General features: G+C 41.1%; 2 protein-coding genes across 2 annotated transcripts in view; both read left to right on the top strand.

Annotated features, from left to right (window-relative positions):
- Positions 1 to 4307, top strand: part of HACL1 (2-hydroxyacyl-CoA lyase 1) — a 20964-nt gene extending 16657 nt beyond the window's left edge. The window contains exons 15-18 of the mRNA XM_031057643.1: positions 630 to 788; positions 1082 to 1189; positions 1782 to 1968; positions 2353 to 4307. Coding sequence (XP_030913503.1) covers positions 630 to 788; positions 1082 to 1189; positions 1782 to 1968; positions 2353 to 2385 — 487 coding nt within the window. The 3' untranslated portion in view covers positions 2386 to 4307. The remainder of the gene's footprint in view (positions 1 to 629; positions 789 to 1081; positions 1190 to 1781; positions 1969 to 2352) is intronic.
- Positions 4308 to 12646: 8339 nt separating this feature from the next.
- The window catches only part of COLQ (collagen like tail subunit of asymmetric acetylcholinesterase), a 39793-nt gene continuing 28380 nt past the window's right edge, over positions 12647 to 24059 (top strand). Inside the window, exon 1 of the mRNA XM_014307302.2 lies at positions 12647 to 12758. Within this exon, the coding sequence (XP_014162777.1) occupies positions 12653 to 12758 (106 nt within the window). The 5' untranslated portion in view covers positions 12647 to 12652. The remainder of the gene's footprint in view (positions 12759 to 24059) is intronic.

Raw genomic sequence — 24059 nt, forward strand, 5'->3', positions numbered from 1 at the left:
TCTGTTTTCCCCCTTATTTAAAATAAGTACACAGTAATGTTACTGGTTGTCTCTTCAGACTGCACTGCACATGTCTGAAAGGAAATTCAAGCAGTTAACCCTAGAATAATCTAGTGCTTTATGTACTTTTGTATCCATTATGTGCTTCTGATGGAAATGATGTAACTAAATTATAGCTTTCAATTTGATTTCAAATGGTTGAACAGAAGACTAAAATTTGAACAGCAGTATTTAATCAATGGCTTTCAGACTAATAGTTATATTTTCAAGGAATTAAATATAGAAATATTTCATGTTGTCTGTCTCTACAGTAATTGAATGTTTTTGAAATACTGTAACTATGCAAGCTAAAAGCATATGAGAATAGTTCTTTATTGTAGCACTAGTGTACAAGAGTTCTTCATTTCAATTTGAGTTTTCCAGTATGTTTATATTACTTAAAACATTTGCAGTTTTATCAAATGTTTGGCTGACTATAATAATCTCTGCATGTGGTATCTCTTTATACAAATTGTTTATAAAACAATACTTGCATACTATATGGCAAAGTATTAAAAGTAAGGCACCATGAATTAATTAAAGAGATTGAGTAGAAATAAAGGGACAGTAATTCTGTATTCTCCCTTTAGGCTTGATGCAGGTACTTTTGGAACCATGGGAGTGGGGCTGGGTTTTGCCATAGCAGCTGCCATGGTAGCCAGGGACCGCACATCTGGAAGGCGAGTTGTCTGCATAGAAGGGGATAGTGCTTTTGGATTTGCTGGAATGGAAGTGGAGACTATCTGCAGGTAACTGTTTTTTTTTGGCTCAAGAAGATGCTCTTCAGGGTCACTTTAACTAGAAGAACTTAACTGCTGGTAGGTGGGGCATCCATAAAACACATGAAAACAAGCCAGAAAACATGCATGCTCATTTTTGATGTTTGTTGTGATGTAGTGCTTTACTAGTGATGGTTGAATCATATTTCAGGTGGAAGTGGTTTGGTTTTTTTCTCATTTTACTTGTAAGGAAAATTACACTCTTAGCATCTTACAGAAGGGGGCAAGTATTTCAGAATTCTTCCAAATATGTCTTTTTACAGATACAACTTGCCAATCCTGATAATTGTAGTAAACAACAATGGGATTTACACTGGTTTGGATGCAAATTCCTGGGAGCAAATCTTAAAGTTTGGTGACCTTGCTACATGGTAAGCATCTTCAATGTCCTTTGTAATTATGGAAGTGACCAAATGGTCATTCTCTTATTTTTAATGCTTTATGATCCAGATTAAAATTACATTTATAAAATCAATTTAGTCTTGGGCTAGGTTCATATAAGTAAGAACCAGTTACCAAAAGCAAACAGCCAACCTACTTCCAGCCTACTGTTTGCACAGCAGCACAGCAGAGAGATGATTCTCTGTTGGTTTTCTCAGATTCCTGCAGCAGCTCAGCTCACGCAGTATAGAGTTCATAGTGGGTAACTTTCAAAATCCTGATACTCTCCAAAATTACCTGAGATCTGAGTTTATGCAGGACTTCTGTTTCTGAGCTGAGATCTCTGTACTAAGAGAACTAAGCTAAAGCTTAGCTGAGAAATGACTCCACAAGGTAAAAATTAGTATGGTACCCTGTAAACACATCTGAGGTGATACAGCAACCATAGTTCTTTCAGCCCAGAAGAATTCATCAGGCCAGCACAATAATCATCTTGCACTTTAAAATTGGTGCTAAAGTAATTAAATTAGTCAGCCTGGCAATTTTCCCATGCCATTAGTCATGTTTTCCATTCTGTTACAGTGTACCTCCTGTTTCTCTCCTGCCAAATGCACACTATGAGAAAATTATGTCTGCCTTTGGAGGTAAAGGATACTTTGTTAAAACACCAGAAGAATTGCAGAATGCTCTGAAAGCAAGTGTGGCTGACAAGCAAACACCTTCTCTTATAAATGTAATGATTGATCCACAATCTGAGAGAAAGAAACAGGTGTGTATGTTTTTTCCTTTCTTTTACTGCAAGCTTCATAGTGGTAAGCTTCTGAAAACCTTAGGGACTATCATTTAAACCACAGAGGAGGCAGGATGGTTGCAAGGAAGAAAGATTGTTGTTAGAATTGGGAGATGGAAAAAATAGGTCCTTTTACACCATGCCATCTACTTTCCTTGCTATCTGCTTGTTTGGGTTTTTCCCCCTACTGGCTGTATAGTGTCCTTAATGACTGTTTCCAGAATTTAAGGTTATTCCTTTTCATTTTAGACCAAAGGAGATGAACCATTTTTAAGCACTCTTTATATCCTGTGGATTCCCTCTTACTGTTTGTCCATTCTGATGTGGTTTTTATTCTGTGTTGGTTTGTTTTTTTGCTTCCAGGAATTTCCCTGGCTGACTCGTTCCAACCTGTAGTAGAAGAGGAAGATGATGGTGGTGCAAGGCATCATGTTAAACAAAACTGAGTTGTTTTCTGGAAGTGCAACTGATACAACTGTATTTGCATAAGCATTGGAACAAAGTGGGATTTTAGAACTGCTGTTAGAGGAATCTTTAAATGCTGAAATTAGGTAATTGTAAAATGAGAAAGACACATATGAAATGTATATCAGGCCTTCAAACAGATTGTACACAAACGCTAATGATAAAATTATATACTTTTTCTTTTACTCAGAGTAATACCCATTATCTGTGAATTAAAATCTTGAATGTTCTGGATGAACAGAATAAGGTGAGGGTTTTATGCTCTCTGAAACACAGAAGTGTTTGCCAGTCTGCAATTATAGTAGCTTGATTTTTAACCAACCACACCACCATTCTGCTTGTTAAAACCTTTGTCCTCTAAGGACCAAACTAAAGCATCTTATTGTGAATAATTCCTGATTGACCTCATTATGCATTGAAGCCTGTTGCATTGGTCGTAGCTTCCTAATTTTACAGATTTTTCATCTTCTTCTGTATGTAGAAGTAGTGTATTAAAAATGCAAACTTGCTCAAGGGCTAAGCTTCTGTCTACTGAATTTGTTTTTACTAACTGGAACTTATGGTGTTTGTAGGAAAAGCAAACCCTGGATTTTTGTTTGAAGCTTAGCTCTTCACAAACACCACCATGTCTGTAGGCTGAAAACATGGCGTTATTTATTAGTGAGATTTCCAGTATTAATAGATTGTAAATCTTTATAATCAGAAGCATTATAAATAAAACATTACCATCACCATCACTGAAATATCAACAGTGACACCATCAAAAAGACCACAAAGAAAACCTGAAAAACCCAAATGAAAACCAAATTTTTAAAAATCCCTCACCAGAACAACAACAATAAAAACTATTAGACTGGAGCATAATGTTAATTTTGGATGGCATCACAAAGCAACCACCAGTGTTTGTGCTGTGGCTGGCTAATTGTACAACAAAGGTTCTTCCTGTAACTGCATAGAGGCCTAGAGTCCCACCTGCACTGTGATGCAGAGGTGACATTTGAAGCAGATATTTGGCCTGCCTTGTATTCTGTCTACTGTGTTTTCATTTGTTGCTGCATCTGACAATCTGACTTAGAGCTCAGACTTTAGAAATTAAGTAGCTCTTTGTCTATGCTTCTGTCATGGCCTACAACAGTTACTATGCAGGATACTCTTAAACAGATTACTTTATATTTGCATCTGATCTTAAATGCGAGGTTCTTTGTTGTTACATGCACAGAAGGGAATATTCTGTCTCTGATTTGGGTTTTGCTTGCCTTATTTTCTATTATTCCATTGTCAGTAAGTGTTAGTTATCTAGTGGAAAGCACTTGATGACCTAAGGAAAGAAAGCACTGAGCTGGCAGGGGATTGTGGCCTGCAGTCAGGTTTGTTCCAAAAGGCTTGGCTTATTGGGTCTGGCACTTTGGTTTGGGTCTGGCCCAAGGCCATGGGTTACTGTTAGGCAGAGGAATGTAGGAATTTCTCTGCACACTGGTATGGGAAGATAATATCTGAAAGAAATAATATCCAAAATAATCTGAAGTGCAAAAGGATAAAATCCTAGAATGAATACAGCTCACAAAAAAATGTTAGGTTGCTGAGTTGCTGTGTTCTCTGGGATACTCTGCAAGGAAGGTGGAACAATGTTGAATCTTGACATTAATTTTGTTTCATTCTTCTTGTCTCACAAATTCATTTTGATATGTTTCTCTGATTAAACACAACCCGTTATCAAGATGTAAAATATCTGTAAGAGTTAATGCTGGAACTGACCACAGGGGAGATAATTTGCATTGGATAACAAATGTAGAAAATACTATTTTATACTTGAAAATTAATAAAAAGTGATTTTCATGCTGTTTCTTCTTTAATGAGAGTGTTTGAATTATGTCAGCATTTTGTGTCAGCTGTTGGAAATCGGCTTACTTTTGTTACTGTCTCAGCACCTCACAAAATAGCACAATGTGTTGAGTATGTGTTCCTGCAGCCCCATGTGTGCTCAGCTTGCTAACAGGTTTAGTTTGCAGTAATTCCAAACTGCTCAGTAATTGTGTTCCACCTTCAGTCTGCAGTGAATTCTGTAGGCTCTGCCCTGTGAGCATTTGGGTGTAGGGTGTGTCTGCTTGCCTTCAGCTGTTATGGCCGCATAGCACATACCCATTGTGGTGTGGAGTCAGGTGTAGGTTTGGTCTGGCCAGATTTGATTTTAAGCACTCCTTCAAAAGCCCAGGTACACAAAACAAGCAGCAATGCATCTTCAGCTCTGCCACTCTGAACCCACAAGCACACACTGTCTGGAAGCTACGGTAAAAGTCTTATTAGGAAATATGTCTTCTGCACTGACTGCCTCTTATTTTATATGTTGTAATCAAAATCCCCCCTGCAGCTCTTTTCAGGCTGTTTAAAGAGCTTGATGGCTGTACTTAGGGAAAAGAGGGCTTGGCACTCCTCTACTTAGTAATGTTCTGAGATGAGACAAGGTGTCAGAGCTGCTCTTCTGTATGGCAAACTGGGAATGAGACTTCTGTCGATTTATTGACTCATAAGTGAATATTGAAATGAGTAAGAAACAGCTATTCTGAAGGAGACATTTGCTGTTTCTTTTGATGAGGTGATTGAAACCAGATGGACAAGCTTTAAAGAGGCCCTCAGTAAAGCACACCCTTCCAGGGAATTATGGCACATGTTAATATAAATGGGAGTTATTTCAGTGTCTGTTCTTCCCAGGAATCTCTAACATGCCTGAAATAGTGATGAAATAAGTAAGAAAAGTTAATGAAATGACAGCCTGCTTGCTTGAGTCAATATACTTAAGAAATTTTGGGTTTCATCAGTCTTTTTAAGGGGGTGATAGAAAAAGCAAGTAAGGATGCTGCTGAAATTGTTGCATAGTTTAATCTGGATTTTTTTTTTTTTGTCAGCTATAGAATGTCTGAGCAATCTAACTAGCAATTATTTGTATAATACCTTGGATCAGATTCTAAACTGGATGCAGAGAAGGGATGTTTTGAAGACAGGATATGAATTGCTGTACTTGAGATTTGGAGAAATGGATTAGCATCTTATCTAGGATTGTATAAACGACCATGATCACATGAATGTAAGCAGCTTAGAGCATCTTTGCACATAAATGATGGGAGATTTCCCCTAGTGCTGGTAATGTTACCACATGAGGAAGATAGTGGAAGACTCACATAAGCCTTTCCAAATTTCCAGCCTATGCAGCAATCTAAGGTTTTGTGGCTCTTGATTCCAGAGAGCAGTTGCTGTTCCTGGTTGTGAATTTTGAGCAGTGACTACCTGTAGCTGTTGTAGCATGAAACTTGTCATTACCTGCAGGCCTACCTGAGACCAAAACTGTTGGACAGAGAGGCTGTTCGGTTCTCCTGTGTGGGTTTGCCTACCTCTGCATACCTTGTAGCTCTAGAGGTGATGTAATGTTGACACACACTCAGCGATCCAAGCTAGAGCTCCACAATGTCTGGATGCAAGTCCCTCTTTAATTAAATCTTCACATAAAAAATATATTTATTCTTTAAATTTGCACTTTTCTAAGTGTTTGAAAGATTTGTCTTCTGTCTCCTTGGCATTGTCATGAAGACAATGTGCATGTATGGCATTTTATAAGCCTTGGTGCTGGGAGGTGCTGGTACCAGAACTGGTGGATATGCAGATATACTTCAGGTTCCAGCCAAAGCTGGGCCTTAGCCAGGCCATAAACCACCTGCTTTGTCTGCAAAAACAGAGATATAATTTAAGTGCCCAGAAAATAAGTAAAAGGTATGTTAGATAAAATTAATATTTCATCCCTGCCAGGAATTTAAATCTACCCAGCCTAAACAGCTAATGCTGGGTCTCCTTTTATGTAGTTGAAATCAGTGAGACCTTATTAATGATTTTGGTCCAGAAGCTGTTTTTTCTCTGTTTTCCTCTTTGTGTGCCAAACTGCCATTTGGTATTTAAGGTCTTAAATACAAATTAGTGAAACTTCAAAAGTAGGACTTTATGATGGAAATTCTAATGCAGCCTTAATTACAGTTCCCTGGTTCTGCAAAGGGTGCTGGAAAAATGCTCTTGTCTAATTTGATTAGATTCAGTTATCCTGTGCTTGGGAGATGACAACCCTGGCATCCCAGAGTGGCTGGGCAACAGGCAGTGCCCAGGCCTTTTCTATGGCTGCCATGGTAACTCTGTAGCTGGGCTTCAAAATTTAACCACTGTAAAAAGAGAAATCCTCACCACCTTTAGCCTGAACCAGCATCTTTTAAAATCAGCATGAGATTCATTATCAGCTTACAAAAACAGGGCAGTTTTTCAACATGGATGTGGCTTGCCCAGCAGCTATGGTGCCAGAGGACTCTCACTGAGTCCTGCTTGCTGTAGTGTCATGGTCAGCACTTGTAGCCATCCCTTTGCTTAAAACACCCTAAAAATCAAAAACATTCTGCTATTTCTTTTGCTGTTCTACTGTGACCTATTTCTTTACCTTTCCTCAGCTTTATAATGTTGGTTATCCTGTCAAACCTTTGAGTAAACCCTTGGATGTTGTCCTCTACTACTGCTCCCCAAGTGGGTTTAGCAGCTCTGCTCCTGCTTTTGCATTCTCTAAGTCACAGGATCCCAAAATATTTAGTGCCCAAAGGTATCCATGAGCCATGGGAAAATGAGGCTCCATGTTATTTAAAAGACAAGATGTCTGCAGATTTTTCAGGCCCTTATTTGGCAAGGCACCAATGCACATGCTTCATTTCAGGAGCACCTTCATTGCTTTCACCTGCAGGCCCGTGGTTACACTCATGATTAATTATTTTCCTGAGTTAGTGGTGCTTTGGCCACCCACCTGAAGGGCCCTACAACCTTCTGTAGAGGATCCCTGTGTCTGGGGCCACTCTCTGCATGCATGCACTGGTGTTTGGATCCATGTTTGTTTGCATCTCAGGGGTGTAATGGGCTGTATTGCAGTATGAAAGTCAGAAGCAGATGCTGCATTGCCAGGCATCCATGAAACTCTTTGAAATTAAAAGTCCTGGGTTTAGTGTGAGCATTAAAATAATGATGTTAATGATTTTTTTTCTGAAAAAAAGTTAAATTTTCTTTGTTGACAGAATAAAAAGAAGATTGTGCTTTGTGGTGTCTAATTCATTGGGCTCTTTGGCAAGATAGATGATAAATCACTTAAATTAGGAGTTGTGGGAGCCAATTACTGCCAGATAGTCCTGTGTTCTGTGCCTCCAGCAGCATGGCAGCGCTACTGGTACAGGCAGTGAGTTCTGCAGACATTTACTAATCAAAGTAAATAGCAGTAGACAAGCCAAATGAAAAGAAGATGAAAAAAATTACCCTGCACACAATTTCCATCTCCTCTAGTTGCAAGTACTAAGACCGGACTGGGTGATAGCTGTAACTTGTTTGTGATTCACTGTCCAAGGATGTTGAAGACAATTTATCTGCTTAGATACTGGTGACTGGATACCTCAGTTGGCTGGGACTATGACTGTCAAGGCCATCTTCTTTGTCCTATAGGACATTTTTCTATTAGTCATCCTAATGTTTTGCATGTTTGCCCCAGATTTTAAAAACCTGGCAATCCTGGACATACATCTTTATTCTCTGCATATGTGTGAGCATGTATGATGAGTGCATCTCATCCAAGAAGCATTGCATGTTCTGCAGTTTGAAAGGCGAGGTTTAAAAGAAAAATGAAGTGAAAAAGAGGAAGAAGAGTGTTTTTATAAAAGTCAGCACCTGAATTATTGTTTTAAAGTTAGTTGTGCCCTCCAACATTACAAGTCCACAAGTGGGGTGGTTTTGGTAGCTTTGATGGAAGTAATTTTGAATTATCCCATGAGCTTTAATCATGTCCTTAACTCTTCTGTTCTACAGTCTTCAGTAAAATAGAAATATGTGCATGGGGATTACTCATTGGAGTGAAAAAAAAAGTGAAGGACTGAGCCTTTGAATTAAGTCTTAAAGTTACATTTGAAGATGAACTTTCTAGACATGGAATGAGAGCCGGGCTGCTCTGTAAACAAATATGCTCTGAAGAGTGTAAAGATAAATCGGCTTCCCTAGTCACTTTCGCTTTTCTGTGAACCAGAGTACAGAGAAAGCAGGAGGCTGCTGCTTGTTGTGAAATGTATAACATCCATTAAGTGCCTAATTTGCAAAAAGGAGTTGCTTTTGGAAGTTGCTAGTCATGAATGTCCTGCCATCCATGTCCTCCTTCACCCTGTTCATGCCATGGGTGGTAATGTGAAGGCTGACTAGTGCTGGCTTGCCTTTAGCCAGACACCTGCTCCTGTCCTGATATCCAGCTGGGAGATTGGCACGACTGGAGCTGTGGGTAAGCCAGAGCTCCATCAAGTGTGAATGTGCTTGGGTTTACTTCATTACACAGTTAAGGTCTGTTCCTATATGGACTTCTGAATTAAATTCAAATACACCAGCAAGGAAATGGTGAAGCCACTCTGTGGCTTTCTGCACTTACTATCATTTTGCTTCAGCAGCTGCCTTTGTACTTTGGATAACACCATCTCCCAAGGTGACGTTAGCTGTGTTGTCATGGCACTAAATCTAAGTGTTAGACATAACTGAGTCAAGTGTGCAAAACTGAACCTGTACTTTTATTGTGAAAAACAATTGTTGCTAAATAACTACCTCACAAGGAAAATGTAATTATAAAGATTCTTTTCCAGCCCCTGCTCTAATTGAATGAACAGGATTCTTCTGTACTGCTTTGCAGACATGAGCTGTTATTGAATTACTACATTAACTTGGGGTTGCTGTTTTACCTTTGCCCCACTCAGCAAAAGAGCTTTCAGACTTTTGAACTAGAAATTATATATTGAGTATCTCAACAGGACAAGGGGGAATGGTTTTAAACTAAAAGAGGGTAGATCTAGGCTAGATAAAAGGAAGACATTTTTTGTGGTGAGGATGGTGAGACAGCGGAACAGTTTGCCCCAAGAAATTGTGGATGCCCCTTCCCTATAAACATTCAAGTTCAGGTTGGGTGAAGCTCTGAGCAACCTGATCTAGTTGAAATGTCCCTGTTTATTGCAGGGGTTTGGACTAGATGACCTATCTGACCGAAATTATTCCATGATTATCTCTGTCCTTCTAACTAGAATGGTGTTCATGAAAGAATTTGAGATTGTGGTATTTTAACTATATTCATTTTACCTTGTCTTGTTGATGCAGTACCTGCCAACCAAAATTGAACAGGGCTGGGAAGAAGCTTTCTTTTTAACAAGTATTCATTAATTCTTGCATAGAAAAAGGTTCATAAATTCTGTTTACATGGCAGTATCATCAGCAGATTCCTCCACACGCTTCTAAGAGTTCAAGTTTGGGCTGAAAAGGTCAAGCAACATCTCCTTGAACAGACAAACCTTCCAGGCTATTCTTTTCATTATGTGTTGGTTGGCTTTTGGCATTTTTAGTTGTCATGGCATCTACCACAAATAAAAAAAAAAAAAAAGAAAAAAAAGGAATAGCTGGAGAAATGCATTGCTTGGCTGAGCAAGTTCTTGGAGCTCAGGGCCTGGAAAGCACATGTTTGTCAAGTCTCTCATGCCAGAGTCCCCCTGCTACGTGACACTTTCCCTCCTCAGGATTCTCTCTGCCGCAGGCACTGCTGCCATGGAGGCCAGAAAGAAGCTGTGTGTCCAGGTGTGCAGCCTTGCCACGCAGCCTGCAGCAGGGAATGTCACTCTGCTGCACTGCCACCTGCCTAAGCCAAATCAGTAAGGCCACAGCTGTTGTCCATTTTATTTCCAATGGACTTTGTCCTTCTCTTGTGAAACCACTGCCTACCTTGCCAGCAGTCTCAGCTGGTAAGGCCAACACCTCAAAATTAGAGGAAACAGAACACAGGACTGGCACCCTGACATGGCCTGGCTTGCTGCTCTGTAATGAGAGCTCTCCACTAAAATCTAAAGAGGGAATAGATCTACATCATGAAGAAGAGGACTCTTCAAATGAATATAAGTCCAAACATCTCATTTTGAGTTTTTGTGGGTGATGGTGTGTTTTCCACAGAAGAGGGTGTGCCCACAGAGCTTTCTTCTCTCATTGGCTGAGAGCCATTTCAGGTCAAACAGGCTCAGAGTGATGGAGAGGCTATGCTGCAGGAAAGGAGAACATTGACAAAACCTGATTTTAATCAGGGTTTCCACTGCAATAAGTGGATTAAAAAGTCTCTATTTAAGAATTGACAGCAAAGCTAACTTCATATGTTTTTTGTAACTCTGAAGCAGCCCTGGCTTTCTGTATCATTTCTGGTTACCTCTGGTATAGAATTATAGAAGGAGGGGAAAGATATTAGTCCTGCTGCATGTTCTTAGTCCATTCTAGTATTATTGGATTAATTATTTCTTTATCAAATAGAACTTGTTTTGTACTAGAAATTTCTACCGAAATTTTCAGTTGCTGAAAGGCAGCAGGAGGATTTCAGCAGAAATTATTCACTTGTCCCTTTGACTGGCTATCGTGTTGGTCACCTATTTTCAGAGGTGAATATTTTAATATAATCTTGACATTTTAACTTTTGAGCATTTTTTTCCAACCTCCATGCAGGCTTCTAACTTGGGGATTGCAGCTGAACATTCATCTTGTATGCTTAGGGCTTGTGATGATAAACTTCCCAAGAGCTATTCCTTTCCCACTGAGATGGAGCGTGCCAAGAGAACTAATTGCCCTCAATTAATCCATGGTTATCTTGGTCAAAGAAGAAAGAGACCAAATTACTACCTTTACTAAGAAAAGCCAAATACTAAAAAGTAACAGACAGTGGAACAAAGTGGATAAGATTAAATTAAAGTAGAAAATATGTTATCCAAAATATTGCAGTACTGGAAAGGGACTTTAGAAAGCATTATGGTTATATTAAACATGTCCTTTAGGGATAAAAATGTATAAGGCAGATGTGATTCTTCCCATCTAGCCATTACATTTAGAAAATTTTGTCAATATGTTTGCAGTGTGTTGAAAGTAACAGCCAAGACTGTTTAACCAGAATTGTGGAAATATCTCACTTTGCTCTTCAGTGGAATTAATATCCAGGGGGACATGTCACCACTTCTGTCAGTGAGAACTCTTCTCAAAAGGAAAAAAAATCAATTCTGTAATTAATCCAAAGTATATTCACGTTTTTCTTGGGGCAAACTATAAACAGTGGGCAAAGAAAACCATCTCCATCTGGGAGAGAGTAATGTTTTTCACAGCAAAGGATGTACCTCTAATTTTCATGGAAACCACTGTCAGATTCCACGTAGAGAGGAAGATCTCTCTGCTACTTATTCAGAGGGCACAAATTACTCTGTAAAGCCCTGCATGCTGCAATAAGGCACAGAACCCCCAAACTTTGGTACAGGTAGCAAGGGCAGCTGCTGCTTTTCAGAGAGGAGGAGGTTTATTTTCTTTATATGATGCTGTGTATTGTGTTGTCCATCTCCACCCCCAGAGCTGATAGCGTTTAATTCACCCCATCATGGCGCTTGTATTGTTTCTTCCCCTGTTGCAGCCCATCAGTGGACTCTGCAATCCTGCAATGGCTGGCACTGTCAGAGATGCTGTCATTTTCACTTAAATGCAAAACAATAATGTATTTGTGGGTTCATGAAGCCTTTGTGGCATCCCTCACCTTGAGCTGCACTCTGTACACGACTGCAACATGCGTAGCTACCAGGGATGAGCAGATGGTAGGTCACTGCTCATCTCTCATTAAGGCAATTAGTGACCTGTGGGAGATGATCAATCAGGGATTTTATCCATCTCGACGCCAGTGTCTGGTTGCCTGTACCAAAGGATTCTGTTTACAGTCCAGTTCTTAATTTCTCCCTTTCCTGCTCATCATTATTATCCAAAGAGGCTTTTTGCTTCTGTTAGCAAAACCAGAATCCCCCATGCCTCAGTTTTAGCAGCTAATGTCCACAATAGGGGCAACTGATCCAGCACAGGAGTTAAATATAACTGTGTCTAGTGTAAGGAGAAGATTTAATGGGAAATGGTTGGCATTCTTTCTTCCTAAAGGCATGGAGAGGGAGGGGGAAGAGAGAGAGAGAGAGAGAGAGACGTACACAGACAGACACACACGCATCCCATAGTGAGGGCAGAGGCAGAGAGCAGGCAAGGCAGAGAGGGAGAGAGGGGAGAGAGAGAGAGCCCCAAAGCAGCCTCGTGCCTCTGAGCTGGGATCTGCCAGGGCACAGCCAGCATGTTGGTCCTCAGCCCGCTTGTCCAGGGATCTTACCTGCTGCTTTTCTTCTGCTTTGCTTTGCCTCAGACTGCGTACGCTGACAATGTCTTCTCACTTTCAGCAGGTAAATTGCTTTAAGTCATTACTTTTCCTTGCTTGGAGCACTCTGCACTCTGATTCTTGCACTTTCTGGTGATTAGGAACACAGGAGGAAAAAAAACCCCTTTGAATTGCAGATCTCGGCTGAGGGATTTTTCATTGCAGATCTGCTCTGCCACAAGTCAGGACATTTTGTTGCTTGGTCAGTTTTGCTTTTTGCTTTATAATTTCTGGTTTTAAACCCCTCCCTTCCCTTCCCCATGAGAAATAATGGGCAAGATCCTCAGCTGTTCAAAAATGCTTTTTTCCATTGGCCTCTGTGGTGCTGTGCTAAGGCATGGATCTGGCCCAATTAGTTTATTACTTGCATGTCTGCATGTTTCTTTCTATTTTGGATGAGTTTAGGTAGAAGACAGCAAGGGAAAGAAAATGAATCTCAATGTATATCTGCTTCTATAAATAAAGCCCTGACCTCAATGAGTGCTGCTGGAGCCCGGCTGGATGTTAGCAGAATAAACATCATCTGGCTCTGGCTATGACACTAACAAATACCCAGATGACTTACATAGCAAACAAGAGCCCACTGCATGGAAAATCCCTGCTAGGCAAAGACAAAACAAATTAGTTGTCAGCTGAGCCAGGGCACTGGAAATCCCTCTTAATAGATTTTACAGTTTCAGCAGCAAGACTTCCCTTCAGTCACGTTCTGTGTGAAGGAAGGGGAAAGGCGGCGACAGCTCTGACTCCATCTTCTTGGAGGAACTTTCACCAGTTAATGCAAATTGCTGCCTCCCACCTTCTCTCTGTTATTCTGTATCAATACAGATGCTTCTAACTAATGTCCTGCGTTCCTTCAGTGTCAGAATTGAGATGGTTCAACTGAGGTCGGCAGGTCAGGGCCTGCTACACCTATAGATCCTCCCCATGGCTTTCACCATGATCAGAGAGCTGTGTATTTTAAGTCTGTACATAAAATCAACCCTAGACATGGACTTAAAGGCACACAGCTTTTCTTGCTCTCAAATTCCTCTGCTCTACCCATGAAGCCAAATGGTTTACATTCAAGCTCTCTAAGATGCTGAAAAGCCCTTAAATTTGTCACCATTTCTTTTTGATTGGGATGTGCTTTTTCCATAATATTGAGGTACAGGAATCACCAGGATTTATTTTCCCTGATATGCTCCAAATTGCTTTGCAATAACATTAGACCTCAAAACTTGTTTTGAAGACTTTTGTGTTTCTTTGGCACCTGTAGATGACACACAGGCAAGCAAGAATATGATGTTTCCTTGCCTTCTCCTGTGCCTCGCACTTGTGTGTCTACAGGAGGCATTTGATCTGTCCTGTTAAATAACAGTTCAGCAAATAACCTGCCCCTAAAAAGAGGGAAGACTTGTCATCTCTGCTGAAACCATAGTAGAAGAGGTAAACATGAAGGAAAATTCCAGAGCCTATTCCTTGAGTGGAGCATTTTCCAGAGGGCAGTCCTATGATCTTGTCTGCAAGACCCCATTGGGCAGATTCCCACCCCACAGTCTGCTCCATGGCAAAGTCCCACGCTGTGTTCTTCTGGCCAAGACACTGAAAATAACCTTTATACCCAACAAGCTCTTAGTGAAGCTCCTGCCATGTATGAATTGTCAATGTTTGCTTGATAATATGTGGAAAAAATAGCAGTTGGCCAAAGATTCTGTCATAATCCCACAGCCACAGGCTGGATTGAGACATACCTATGTGTCATTATTACTTGCTAATCAGGGCTATTTGGTATTAAAAATATATAATAAGGTATTCCTTTAGAGCTTTGGTTACATCTGCATTTTAAGAAACTTCTAAGAAAAAAACAGTAAGTTCTGATTTTTCTGGTATAAATCTGACAGCAGGCACAGAAGATGAATTAATTCCATTTACTCTGCAGGTGAATTAATTCTGCTTGCATTCTCAGTTATTTTAGTGATTTCTCAAATATTCTCTGACTGTCAGCTGAGTCAATTATTTGTATTCAGCACCAGGATGCAATTTCACATTTAAAGAATGAATTTCAGCAGTGCACTTTCAAATTCTGGAACTAATCCCATTTAGCAGAGAGAATGTTCTTAAGTGATGGCTTGTCTTTCCTATAGTTGTGAAAGAACATTTGGGTATCTTCCAGGTGTGTCTGGAAACTTCTAGCCTAAAAGTACTTTTATTTCTGTCCTCACACATTTTTGCATTGTAACAGGTCACAAATAAAAAGGCTTACAGGTCCCAAAGCAGTACCTAGAAAGCAAAGGGGAAACAGCCTGTAGGGTGGAAAAGTGTTTGTACAATAACTGGGGAAAGAGGAATAATCTAGATCTTTGTTTTCTGCCAGCTCCACCTTAGAGTCCCATCAGCCTCAAGCAACAGTGCATCCTTGTTTCTAGAAGTATTTTGAGTGTCATGTCAGATCCAAAGAGTTGAATCTCATGGTGCTGAAGTGTCATTTCTGGAGAAAATGTTCCAGGGAGTGGTATGATAACATATTATAACAGCATCTAGCTGTGGTTCCACACGGCAGTGAAGACCCCCAGGGTGGGTAGCTCAGCCCCTGGAGACAGCAGGTTATTTTCAGGGTAACCTGTCATACCCCACCCTTACACCACTTGTGTTTGTGGTGTCATTTACATCTATTTTTCAGAGCTCTGCCCTACTGAGGTTCCTGAACTGCTGCACTCACATGATGAAGCATGAGTTCTGTAGTCACTTTTAGTAGGGCTATATGAACCAGTCTGCACCCTCTAAGAACCAGCCTGAAGGAAGCCACCTTCCAAATTCAGGTAGTAGAAAGACTTTCTTCCTCCCCTCCTCTTTCCTTCTCCTCCCCTTTACTGCTCATCCAGGCCCATCAAGGTTTTGCCCGGAGATGGGACAGTATCAAAATTACCAGAAGCATCCAGAGAAAAAGAGCTGCATCTCAGTGCTTCTTCTGGCCTTCTATGCATGCCACAAGTGCATCCCTCAATTCAGTTGGCTCCTACAGTCAATACTGATTCCTAGTCCTTTGGAAATATTATGGTGGATCAGCCTAAAAGAACTCAATGGGATATCAGAGCACTATTGGCAATATTCCTCACACTTTCTTTGTCTTTGTCCTATTGCTTTCCTGAAGAAAAGGAACATTATATCTCACTGGACATTAGGTTATCCCCTTTGAGTCAGGACGGTATAATATTTGCAGCCAGACTTCATGTGGCAGAGCTGCAGGAAAGAATTCATTTTCTTGTGGACTGATATTACCAATATCATCACAGTTGGAGCTGTGGTGATGGGCAAGGTGGGCTGGGAAGAGCAGGGGTGGGGTGTGTGGGGTGTCACTGTGTGGGGTGACAGCCATGGCTGGGCAGCTCAAAGAAGAGACCTTGGGAGCCACTGTGGTGCTGTGCTGTGGGCAGAGGGGATTGTGCATTTGTGAAACAGCAAAAGGACACAGAAACAAGGGATGATTCCTGACATTGGGGGAGTTGGGATCAGGGCTGTCTTCCTTTAAAAGGAATATCTGACCCCATCATCAGCGTTTGGTTTTCTTTTCCCTGCAGGAATCCAAGCTATTGTCATAATGGACAGCAAAGATGTCAGGTGGATGTATTTTGTTTCTAAAGAGAGTAATTGTAAATATTTATTTATGTAAAATCGCAAGAGAATGACTTATCAGAGTGTTTGCGAGAGAAAGGAAGTTGCAGAAGGAATTTAAAACAAGATGAAAAGTAAAAGCTTGAAGACTCTCAAAAGGCACCAGCCAGAGCCTGCTGGGAAAATAGCTCAAAGGGTGACTAGGAAGCAAAAATACCAGACCAGGGAAGGAAGTCTGGCTCTGCTCTGTAAAGTCAGCATGGGCCCAGGAGGTGCTGAACATCCTGGTACCACTGGTCAGTGAGTTTCTCATGAAACAAGTATAAGCAGGAAAGCTGGGGTTAGATTAAAATTCCTGATGGAAACGAGCCCCTGGCAAAGGCTACAGCTTCATTAGAAGCAGGAAAGCAAAGTATCATTGGCCATGAGAGGGCAGTCACCCAGCTGTGGAGCTGGGCAGCCAAAGGTCCTGGGGCAGGATGTTTGAGAGTTTTCTGTCTTGTTTGTGATTCATATGAGCCTGAAAGGGAAACAAAATATTCTTTCAGTAGATTCTCTGTTCAGCTTCAGAGAAGAAAATAACCTTGGGATTGGCTCATTTAACTTGATAGCCCAAATGGGAAGCTGGAAAGATAAGCCAAAAGAAGGAAGGTATATGGCTACCTTACTAAGCTGATAAAGAAGACAATTCCTGAGCAGCCTCTGGGGAAAAGCTTGGACTGGTAGCAAATTAACAGCCTAGTGTGGTGTGGTGTGGTTACTGTTGCTTCAAGTAAATGGGTCTTTAAATAAGCAGAATTTTAAAACCCGCCTGATTTTACTTTACCTATATATTCTCCCCTGGTAGATATGACCTGTGAAAATCCCATACTGGGTGTCCTGCTCTGGTCAATGCAGATGATACTCAGGAAAGAAATCACCTTAGGACTTAGAGAGCTTCTCTGGTGTGTATGCTGTGCTGAGTAAGGCGAGAGCAGAGCAGCCACACTGCTGCACAGCCTGTCCTGACTCCGTGCCTCCATCCACCTTCTCATCAGCAAGGGCAAAGGAAGGGAACCCTGATGTCATCCTTGGCAGCCAAGGTCCCCCAGAGATGCTCTGAAATTCACAGTAAACCAGTGAGTAGGAACCTACTTGATCCTGTGGATCAGGGACAAGGAAAGGCAGTTCAGAGGGTTAGGCATTTGCCTTGCAGCAGTAAATAAAAATCAGAAGAAGACAAAGCCTCTAGTGAGGAAGCTGGAACCGGTTTGCAGCAAAGCTCCTTAAGTGCAGCCCTGGCCTTGCATGCAGGAGAAGGAAGAGGCTTCTGACATATTTATGGCATTACTGGTTGACAAGGTGCTTGTCTTGTCAAAAAAGGTTCAGTGATAATGCAGATGAAGGGAAGGGGTTCAGTGAAATGCTGTTGAAGTAGAATATTGTGACATTCACTTGTTGGGTTGTGAAGAAGCCCTCCAGCTGCCAGGGACAGAGGTCAGTCCAGCTGAGGCAGTGCTTGCCTGGCTTTCCAGCAAAGGAAGCAGTAACTGATCTGGAGGTTTCTCCATAACCTCTGAGTGCTTCCGACAGGCAGCACTTCCCAAAGGGAACCTCAGCTGAAAGTGATCCAGCCCTGCCATGGACATCCAGCTGCTCCAGGCTGTCCATGCTGCACCTTTGCCATGAATGAGGAGAGCACTGGCTGTAGCCCGTGGGTGTTGCACAGGCTGGTCACTAGATCTTTGTTATGAGCAGACTGAAAGGAGGAGGCTTAACTTCCAGCACGCAGAGCAAGCTGTTTCAAAATCAGGTGTTTTCACTGAAAGGATAGAAGCTCCACCAGCAAGCAATCCAAGGTGCTGCAAAATCAGCTTTGTCCCCGTGTAGCTGTAGACAGATGGTGCTTGTAGGCCTCTGCCTCTAGTACAGACAGTTCATTTGTGGGCATGTCAATACTACCAAACCCCTGCACAGGAGGAGGACAGTCTGTGGCTTCACATTTTAGCCTCCTTGCATTTGGCAATCTGTTTCCTATCGGACACTGAGGCTTCCCATGGGTGGGCTATTGGCACAGAAGCACCAGCAGTGTGACTGCAGCAAAAGAAACATCTAATCTCAGCTAAAACCATAGAAAAGTATCACTTGTGTTTAGACAGGAGGATGTTTGTTGTCATAATAGACCCTGAATCCCTGCAGGCTTTAGCTCCTGGTGCTAGGGTGATGTGAGGCTGCAGACTCAGCTGTGGTGCAGCACAGCACTCAGGACACCACTGGGAGATCTGTCTGGGGCTGCAGCTTAGAAGGTAGAAAAGAACAGGGCAAGACCTTCAAATCTAGGGGGAATTGTTTGAGGAAGATCAGAAATAAACAAGAGAGGAAAAACTCTACAGGAATTAACAGACCCCAGCCTAGGTGTTCCATTTCTTCCCTTCTCCTCTCCAGGGAATTGCCCCTTTAATGGGAAGGAAATTGTGGGGATTCTTTCTGTAGCCACACAGCTGTGATGGTAAAAGAGCATTTGGGAAGACAAGATGGATGTAGGAAAACCACTGGGGAGAGAACTGAAACATTGTGGGGAAAAGAGGCTCACCATTTTCCTCAGGAACTAGCAAGAAGGTATGGATAAATGTAAGCTTCTGGGGAATGCACACAAGTAAAGGCAGTGCTACAATTTCAGTTCTCTTCTACTCAGGGAAGTGATTATGGAGTATTTTTACCAGCTTCTTGAAACTACAAAGTTAACAATTTTTTTACAATACAAAGTCAATACATAGTTGGGTTTTTGGTCAAAGGCAGAAGAGCAAAGTCGTCTGGCCTGGGAATCTGTTGCAGCAAGGGAGTCATGAGGCATTAATCTAGTTGATGGCAACAGGCTTTCAAAGAAGAATTGAGAGGCTTTTCTCTGAAGTCTTTTCGAGCACACAGCAACACCCACAGTCTCATAGGGATTGTCTGGGACTGTCTGAGCATATGGTGGAGCAACATCAAAGTCAAGTACATGTTTGATCTATGCCAGCACTGACAGATTATGATCTTGCACTTGCAGAAGGGTGGAACTGGTGTCTCTCAGCTTTGTTGCTACTGATCTTACACAAAGTGGGAGAGGACTGTGTGGCAGTGAATGACATGCAGAAGTCTTTCAGGCCATCCTGCTTTAATCTTTTGGGCTTCAGGCTCTTCTACAGATTACAGTACATTCTTAAGCTTTAATACTCAGGGTATTTATACTATTTCTCTGGTGTGAAGAGCAGTTGAGTTTTATGATCTGGCTCATAAAATGAGATGAGATATTGTAATTCACCAGATGGTACTGTAATTGAGTTATCCCTGCACTTGGGGGACTTGCTTAACCTCTCTGTGCCTCAGTTTCTCGCACACCGATGGGGAGTGCATAGAACTGTCAGCATTGTTTAGCAGTGCCTAGAGCTCTGGAACTCTGCAAGTGAAAGGCAATAGAAGGAAAATTGCACAGAATGGCCCTGTCATGGTTATTAGGATTTATAACACATGGGTTTATTTTTCAAACCCGTTTTATAACCCACTGAAGTGCTATACCCATTGGATTTTACTGGGATTTTTTGTTGTTTTGTGAAATAGAATGCAGAGCCAACACAAGCCAATCCTCCTCCCTCTCTCTCCCTGTACTGTTTTCAGAATTTTCCTTCTGCAATCAGTCTGAGAGAACAGTGTATAATCTTCTGGTGTATGCGTTGTCCTCATACATGCACATACACACAGATAAAATGTCTGAAATGTTACATACAGGCAGTAAAAGACCTTTCCTTTGCTAAAAATTCCCACAGGCCCCTTTGCTCTCCCACATCTTGCCGTGCCTGCAGTGTTTTTTAGGGCTGACCTCAGAGATGCAGCCACCCCTCTCTCCCCAGCCAGGCTGCCAGAGCTGCTGAGGGACATGGGCTCAGTGTTAGATGGGGATGGAGGACAGAGTGTCCTTGCTGCTGTGGCCAGGTGAATATCCAGACCCATTGTCCAGGCAGAGTGCCAGGGATCATGCTATTGTCAAGCTTTGGGAACACTGACTGCTTTTTAAAAAATTTATTTATTTATTTATTTATTTATTTATTTATTTCTGAGTGCTCATCAACTGGTAAAGTACTGTTGCCATAGCCTGTGATTCTTCAGAGATTAAAAATGGGGCACTTTCAAATTTTTATGAGATTTTCTTGACTGTGCTAGATTAACATTTAGAACTTAGTGGTCTTTTTCAGCCTAAAGAATGTTATGGTTCTATTAAAAGAAACTTGCAAGGTTTCATCTGGATTTCTTCATTTTCTCAAATTAATTGAAACAATTTCCGATCTGCTTTGTTCTGTTTCCTAAAGAGTCTGAAGCCCATCTCAAGCAAAGGGAAATTAGTAGCAGGGCAGAGCTGCATCTCTGTGTCTCATTTTGTAACTCCCATGGGAATTTCATGGGTCACCGCCTCCTCCACACAGACACCATTACCTAAGCTTGATATATTTCTTTAGCATATTTAATGTGGTTTATAAGTAAGGATATATTGTGGCCATCAATTATAAGGTTCAAGTTCAAAAATGTTTTAAGAGATGGAGACAATTCACTAACTTGACTGTTCAACCCAGCTCTAAACACAAGCTGTATTCTCATCTCTCCTTATATGACCTTAAAGCACACTTTGGGTCAAAAATTTTCATAAAACATGCTTTAAAGAAGCATACACTGGTAATGCTGGCACTTATCTTTGGCAGTTTGAAGGACAGCTTAATACCTGCATCTGCTCTGTAAATAAAGGCACCTTTAACAAGCTCTTAAGCTTTCCTGACTGAAGAGGAAAATGTGCCCCAGTGTCCTGCAGTAGATGTCCACACTGGAGCTGCATGGCTGCAGCCTGTGGGGCTCTGCTGTCCTTGCAAGGAGGCTGAGAGGAGCCTGAATGAATGACAACAAAGCAGATGAAAGGCTCAGTTTCAGCTGGACAAGCCCGCATTCATTAACTGGCTGCTCTGCCCAGCTGGTTTGTGATTAATTCTGAGTGCCATCCGAGTGGGAGAGGCATCTGTGATGGGTGTCAGCCGTCAGAGGGCTCCGTCCAGCACGGCCCTGCCTGCCACAGACTGGGCAAGGGACCAGCCCTGCTCTCAGGGTGAGACTTTGGGTAATAGCTCAGCTTCCCATCAGGGCTTGCTGGATCAATGTGGTCATAAATAGGAAGGGAAACACATGTTAAGTATCCTTTTCCTTTCTTGTCCTTTCCTCCTGGCGTTCAGCTTACAGCTTTGTGATTTTAGGATGAAAGCCACTTTCATGGTTTAGTTATGATTTTTTTTTCAGTGACATCTTGTAAATCTGACCTGAATCCAGCAGAATATCTCTGGTATTTCTGTTGCAGCTGTGGGGTTAGAGATTTCTCTAGGATCTGCCCTAGGAGGCCTCATAGACCTCATATGAGCCCCACTCCAGGGGACTCAGCCTGGGTGAAGGTTTCTCTCTGGCTCTGCATTGTACCATCTTGAATAAGAGTTCCCAAATCCCAGCTATTGTCACAAGAAATCTGCAGCAGCAAAATGAAACATCACACCTTATCTAAAGTATGTTGTTTTATGAAGCTATCATGGGCAGTATACCCATAGATTTATAAAGTCACTTTCTGGAACTGGATTAACTCATAGCCTTGACCATAAAGATAACCTGACAATGTAAACATGTTCTATTTCAAAGGTGATTATTTTAATTTTTATGTTCTTTGAAAACAACTGCCTCTTGGACAAGTCCTAAAAAATTTTTTTCACTTTGTCTTTTTTTCTTATTGAACATGTTCTTTGGCATTGGAATTGTTGAAAGAGCAGCTTCCTACACGCATGCTCCGTGTAGGCAGGCTCTTCATATTTCACAGAAAACTATGACAGTCCTATTCTTGGGCTGAGATTTTTTCCACTGATGGGGACTGGAGTATTCTGAAGCTGTGTTTAGCAAACAAAGCTAACCTGGAGCCTAAAAATACGCATTGCATTTGCAGAGAGCCTGTGAGCCTGCCAAGGTAACTCTTTTGTGATATCAATCAAGGCAATACTGTAATAGTTGTACATCTTGGACCCATTGCAGTTACTGACAGAACCCATACCAAAGAAATGCGGTGCTTACTGGAAGATCAGATTACAGCAGTCCTACCTGCAGCCCCTTTGTGAATCATTGGGTTTTTTGCTCCTTCTGCTGCCCTATCACCTGTCATACCTGAGTGGGGAAGGTTTCTTGGTCTAGAATCAGTCTTTTCTTAAGTATTTGCTTGACAAATCTACCTTCCAGAGCAGAGCCAGGGTTACTGATGGAGCCCCTGAAATATTAACTACCCAAGTCATTACATAATTGATACCTGTCCTATATAGCAATATCTTTACTATTAATGGTATGTAATTACTTGGTATATAATAATAGTGTCGATTAGAGTTTAGTATCTATCTATAGGAATAGCATCTATTAGTAATAGTGTCTAATAATATCTGCAGTAATAGTATCTATTGCTATTACTGGTAGTTAGATTTTGCTTGTCTCCTCATCGAGATCAGTGCATGCTACCACTGTTCATACCAGCAAACCCAGAGTGGGCTTCAACCCAACTTGTGTTACAGTAGCATAAAGACTGAAATAAGGGGCTTTTTTTTTACCATCCCACTTAGGTATAGTGTTTTTCACAATAAAGCTGTTCCGCAGATTTTCAGGCTTTTCTTCTAAAAAGGAGAATCCAAATTTTTTATAACCCAGGACTGGAATTTACTCTTGAGGTTGTGACAAGTATCATACTAGAACTATAGCTGTACATCTATATTTAATCTTATATTTGCAAAATATTTAAAGAACAACAATTTTTTTTTAAGTAGCAGTAAAACTGCAGTAATGTAAACCTTTTTTCTGCAGAAAAAGAGTTGCTGGTAGAGATCTCTTAGCAACTAAGCCACATCAGGCTAGTTTTGATATTCTTATTCTCATTGAATGACAATAATCCTACTGAAATTTTAACTAGACCATGAAATGAGGTGATACTAAGATTATATTGCAATGTGGCCTAAAATAAAGTAATAATCACACTTTATACCCTGTTAAATGACAAGCTGTCCATTACCTTAATACTGCACTATTTTGTCCCAATGTAATAGGTTCAAATTCAATCCTGAAACACAGACAACCACAGAAGTCGTGTGTTAAAAATTGAAAAACTTGTTTACAGCTGCATAACGGTGACTGAATTCAGGTTAAGCCAATATAAAACTCAACTCTTCATATCTTGGTATTTTATTACAAGTGCTGGAGACAGGTGACTCATACCTCTGTTACTTTTTAAAAGACATTGGCATTTTCAGTACATATTTAAAGCTTTAAATTGAAAAATATACCTATTTTTTTTAATAAGTCTTCTGCCTTTCTCTTAAATTGAAGTTTTTGACTGAGTTTCAAATTTGTGAGGAAAAGCTGAGAAAGAGTCTTCATTATGGACCCTTCCAGAATTCAATTGACTCAGGTCTCAAAGATATCATCACAAATAGTGTTTTAATAGAGAAAAAAAAATCTGAATGACGAGAACTACCCCTGAATGCTCCTGAATCCCACTCCTCTGGGCAGCTCTTTTCTGTGCATCAGGACTGAAAAAATGCCATCCCCATTAACATGGGGTGGTGGAACTGAGGTAATATATCTTCTGAGACATTTGAAAAACTAGAACTCTGTTCTTCCCTTACCTTGAGATGTGACTAATATCCAGCCTGCAATTGATTTGCAC

This window comes from Geospiza fortis, unplaced genomic scaffold, assembly GCF_000277835.1.
Source record: "Geospiza fortis unplaced genomic scaffold, GeoFor_1.0 scaffold95, whole genome shotgun sequence".
NCBI lineage: Eukaryota > Metazoa > Chordata > Aves > Passeriformes > Thraupidae > Geospiza > Geospiza fortis.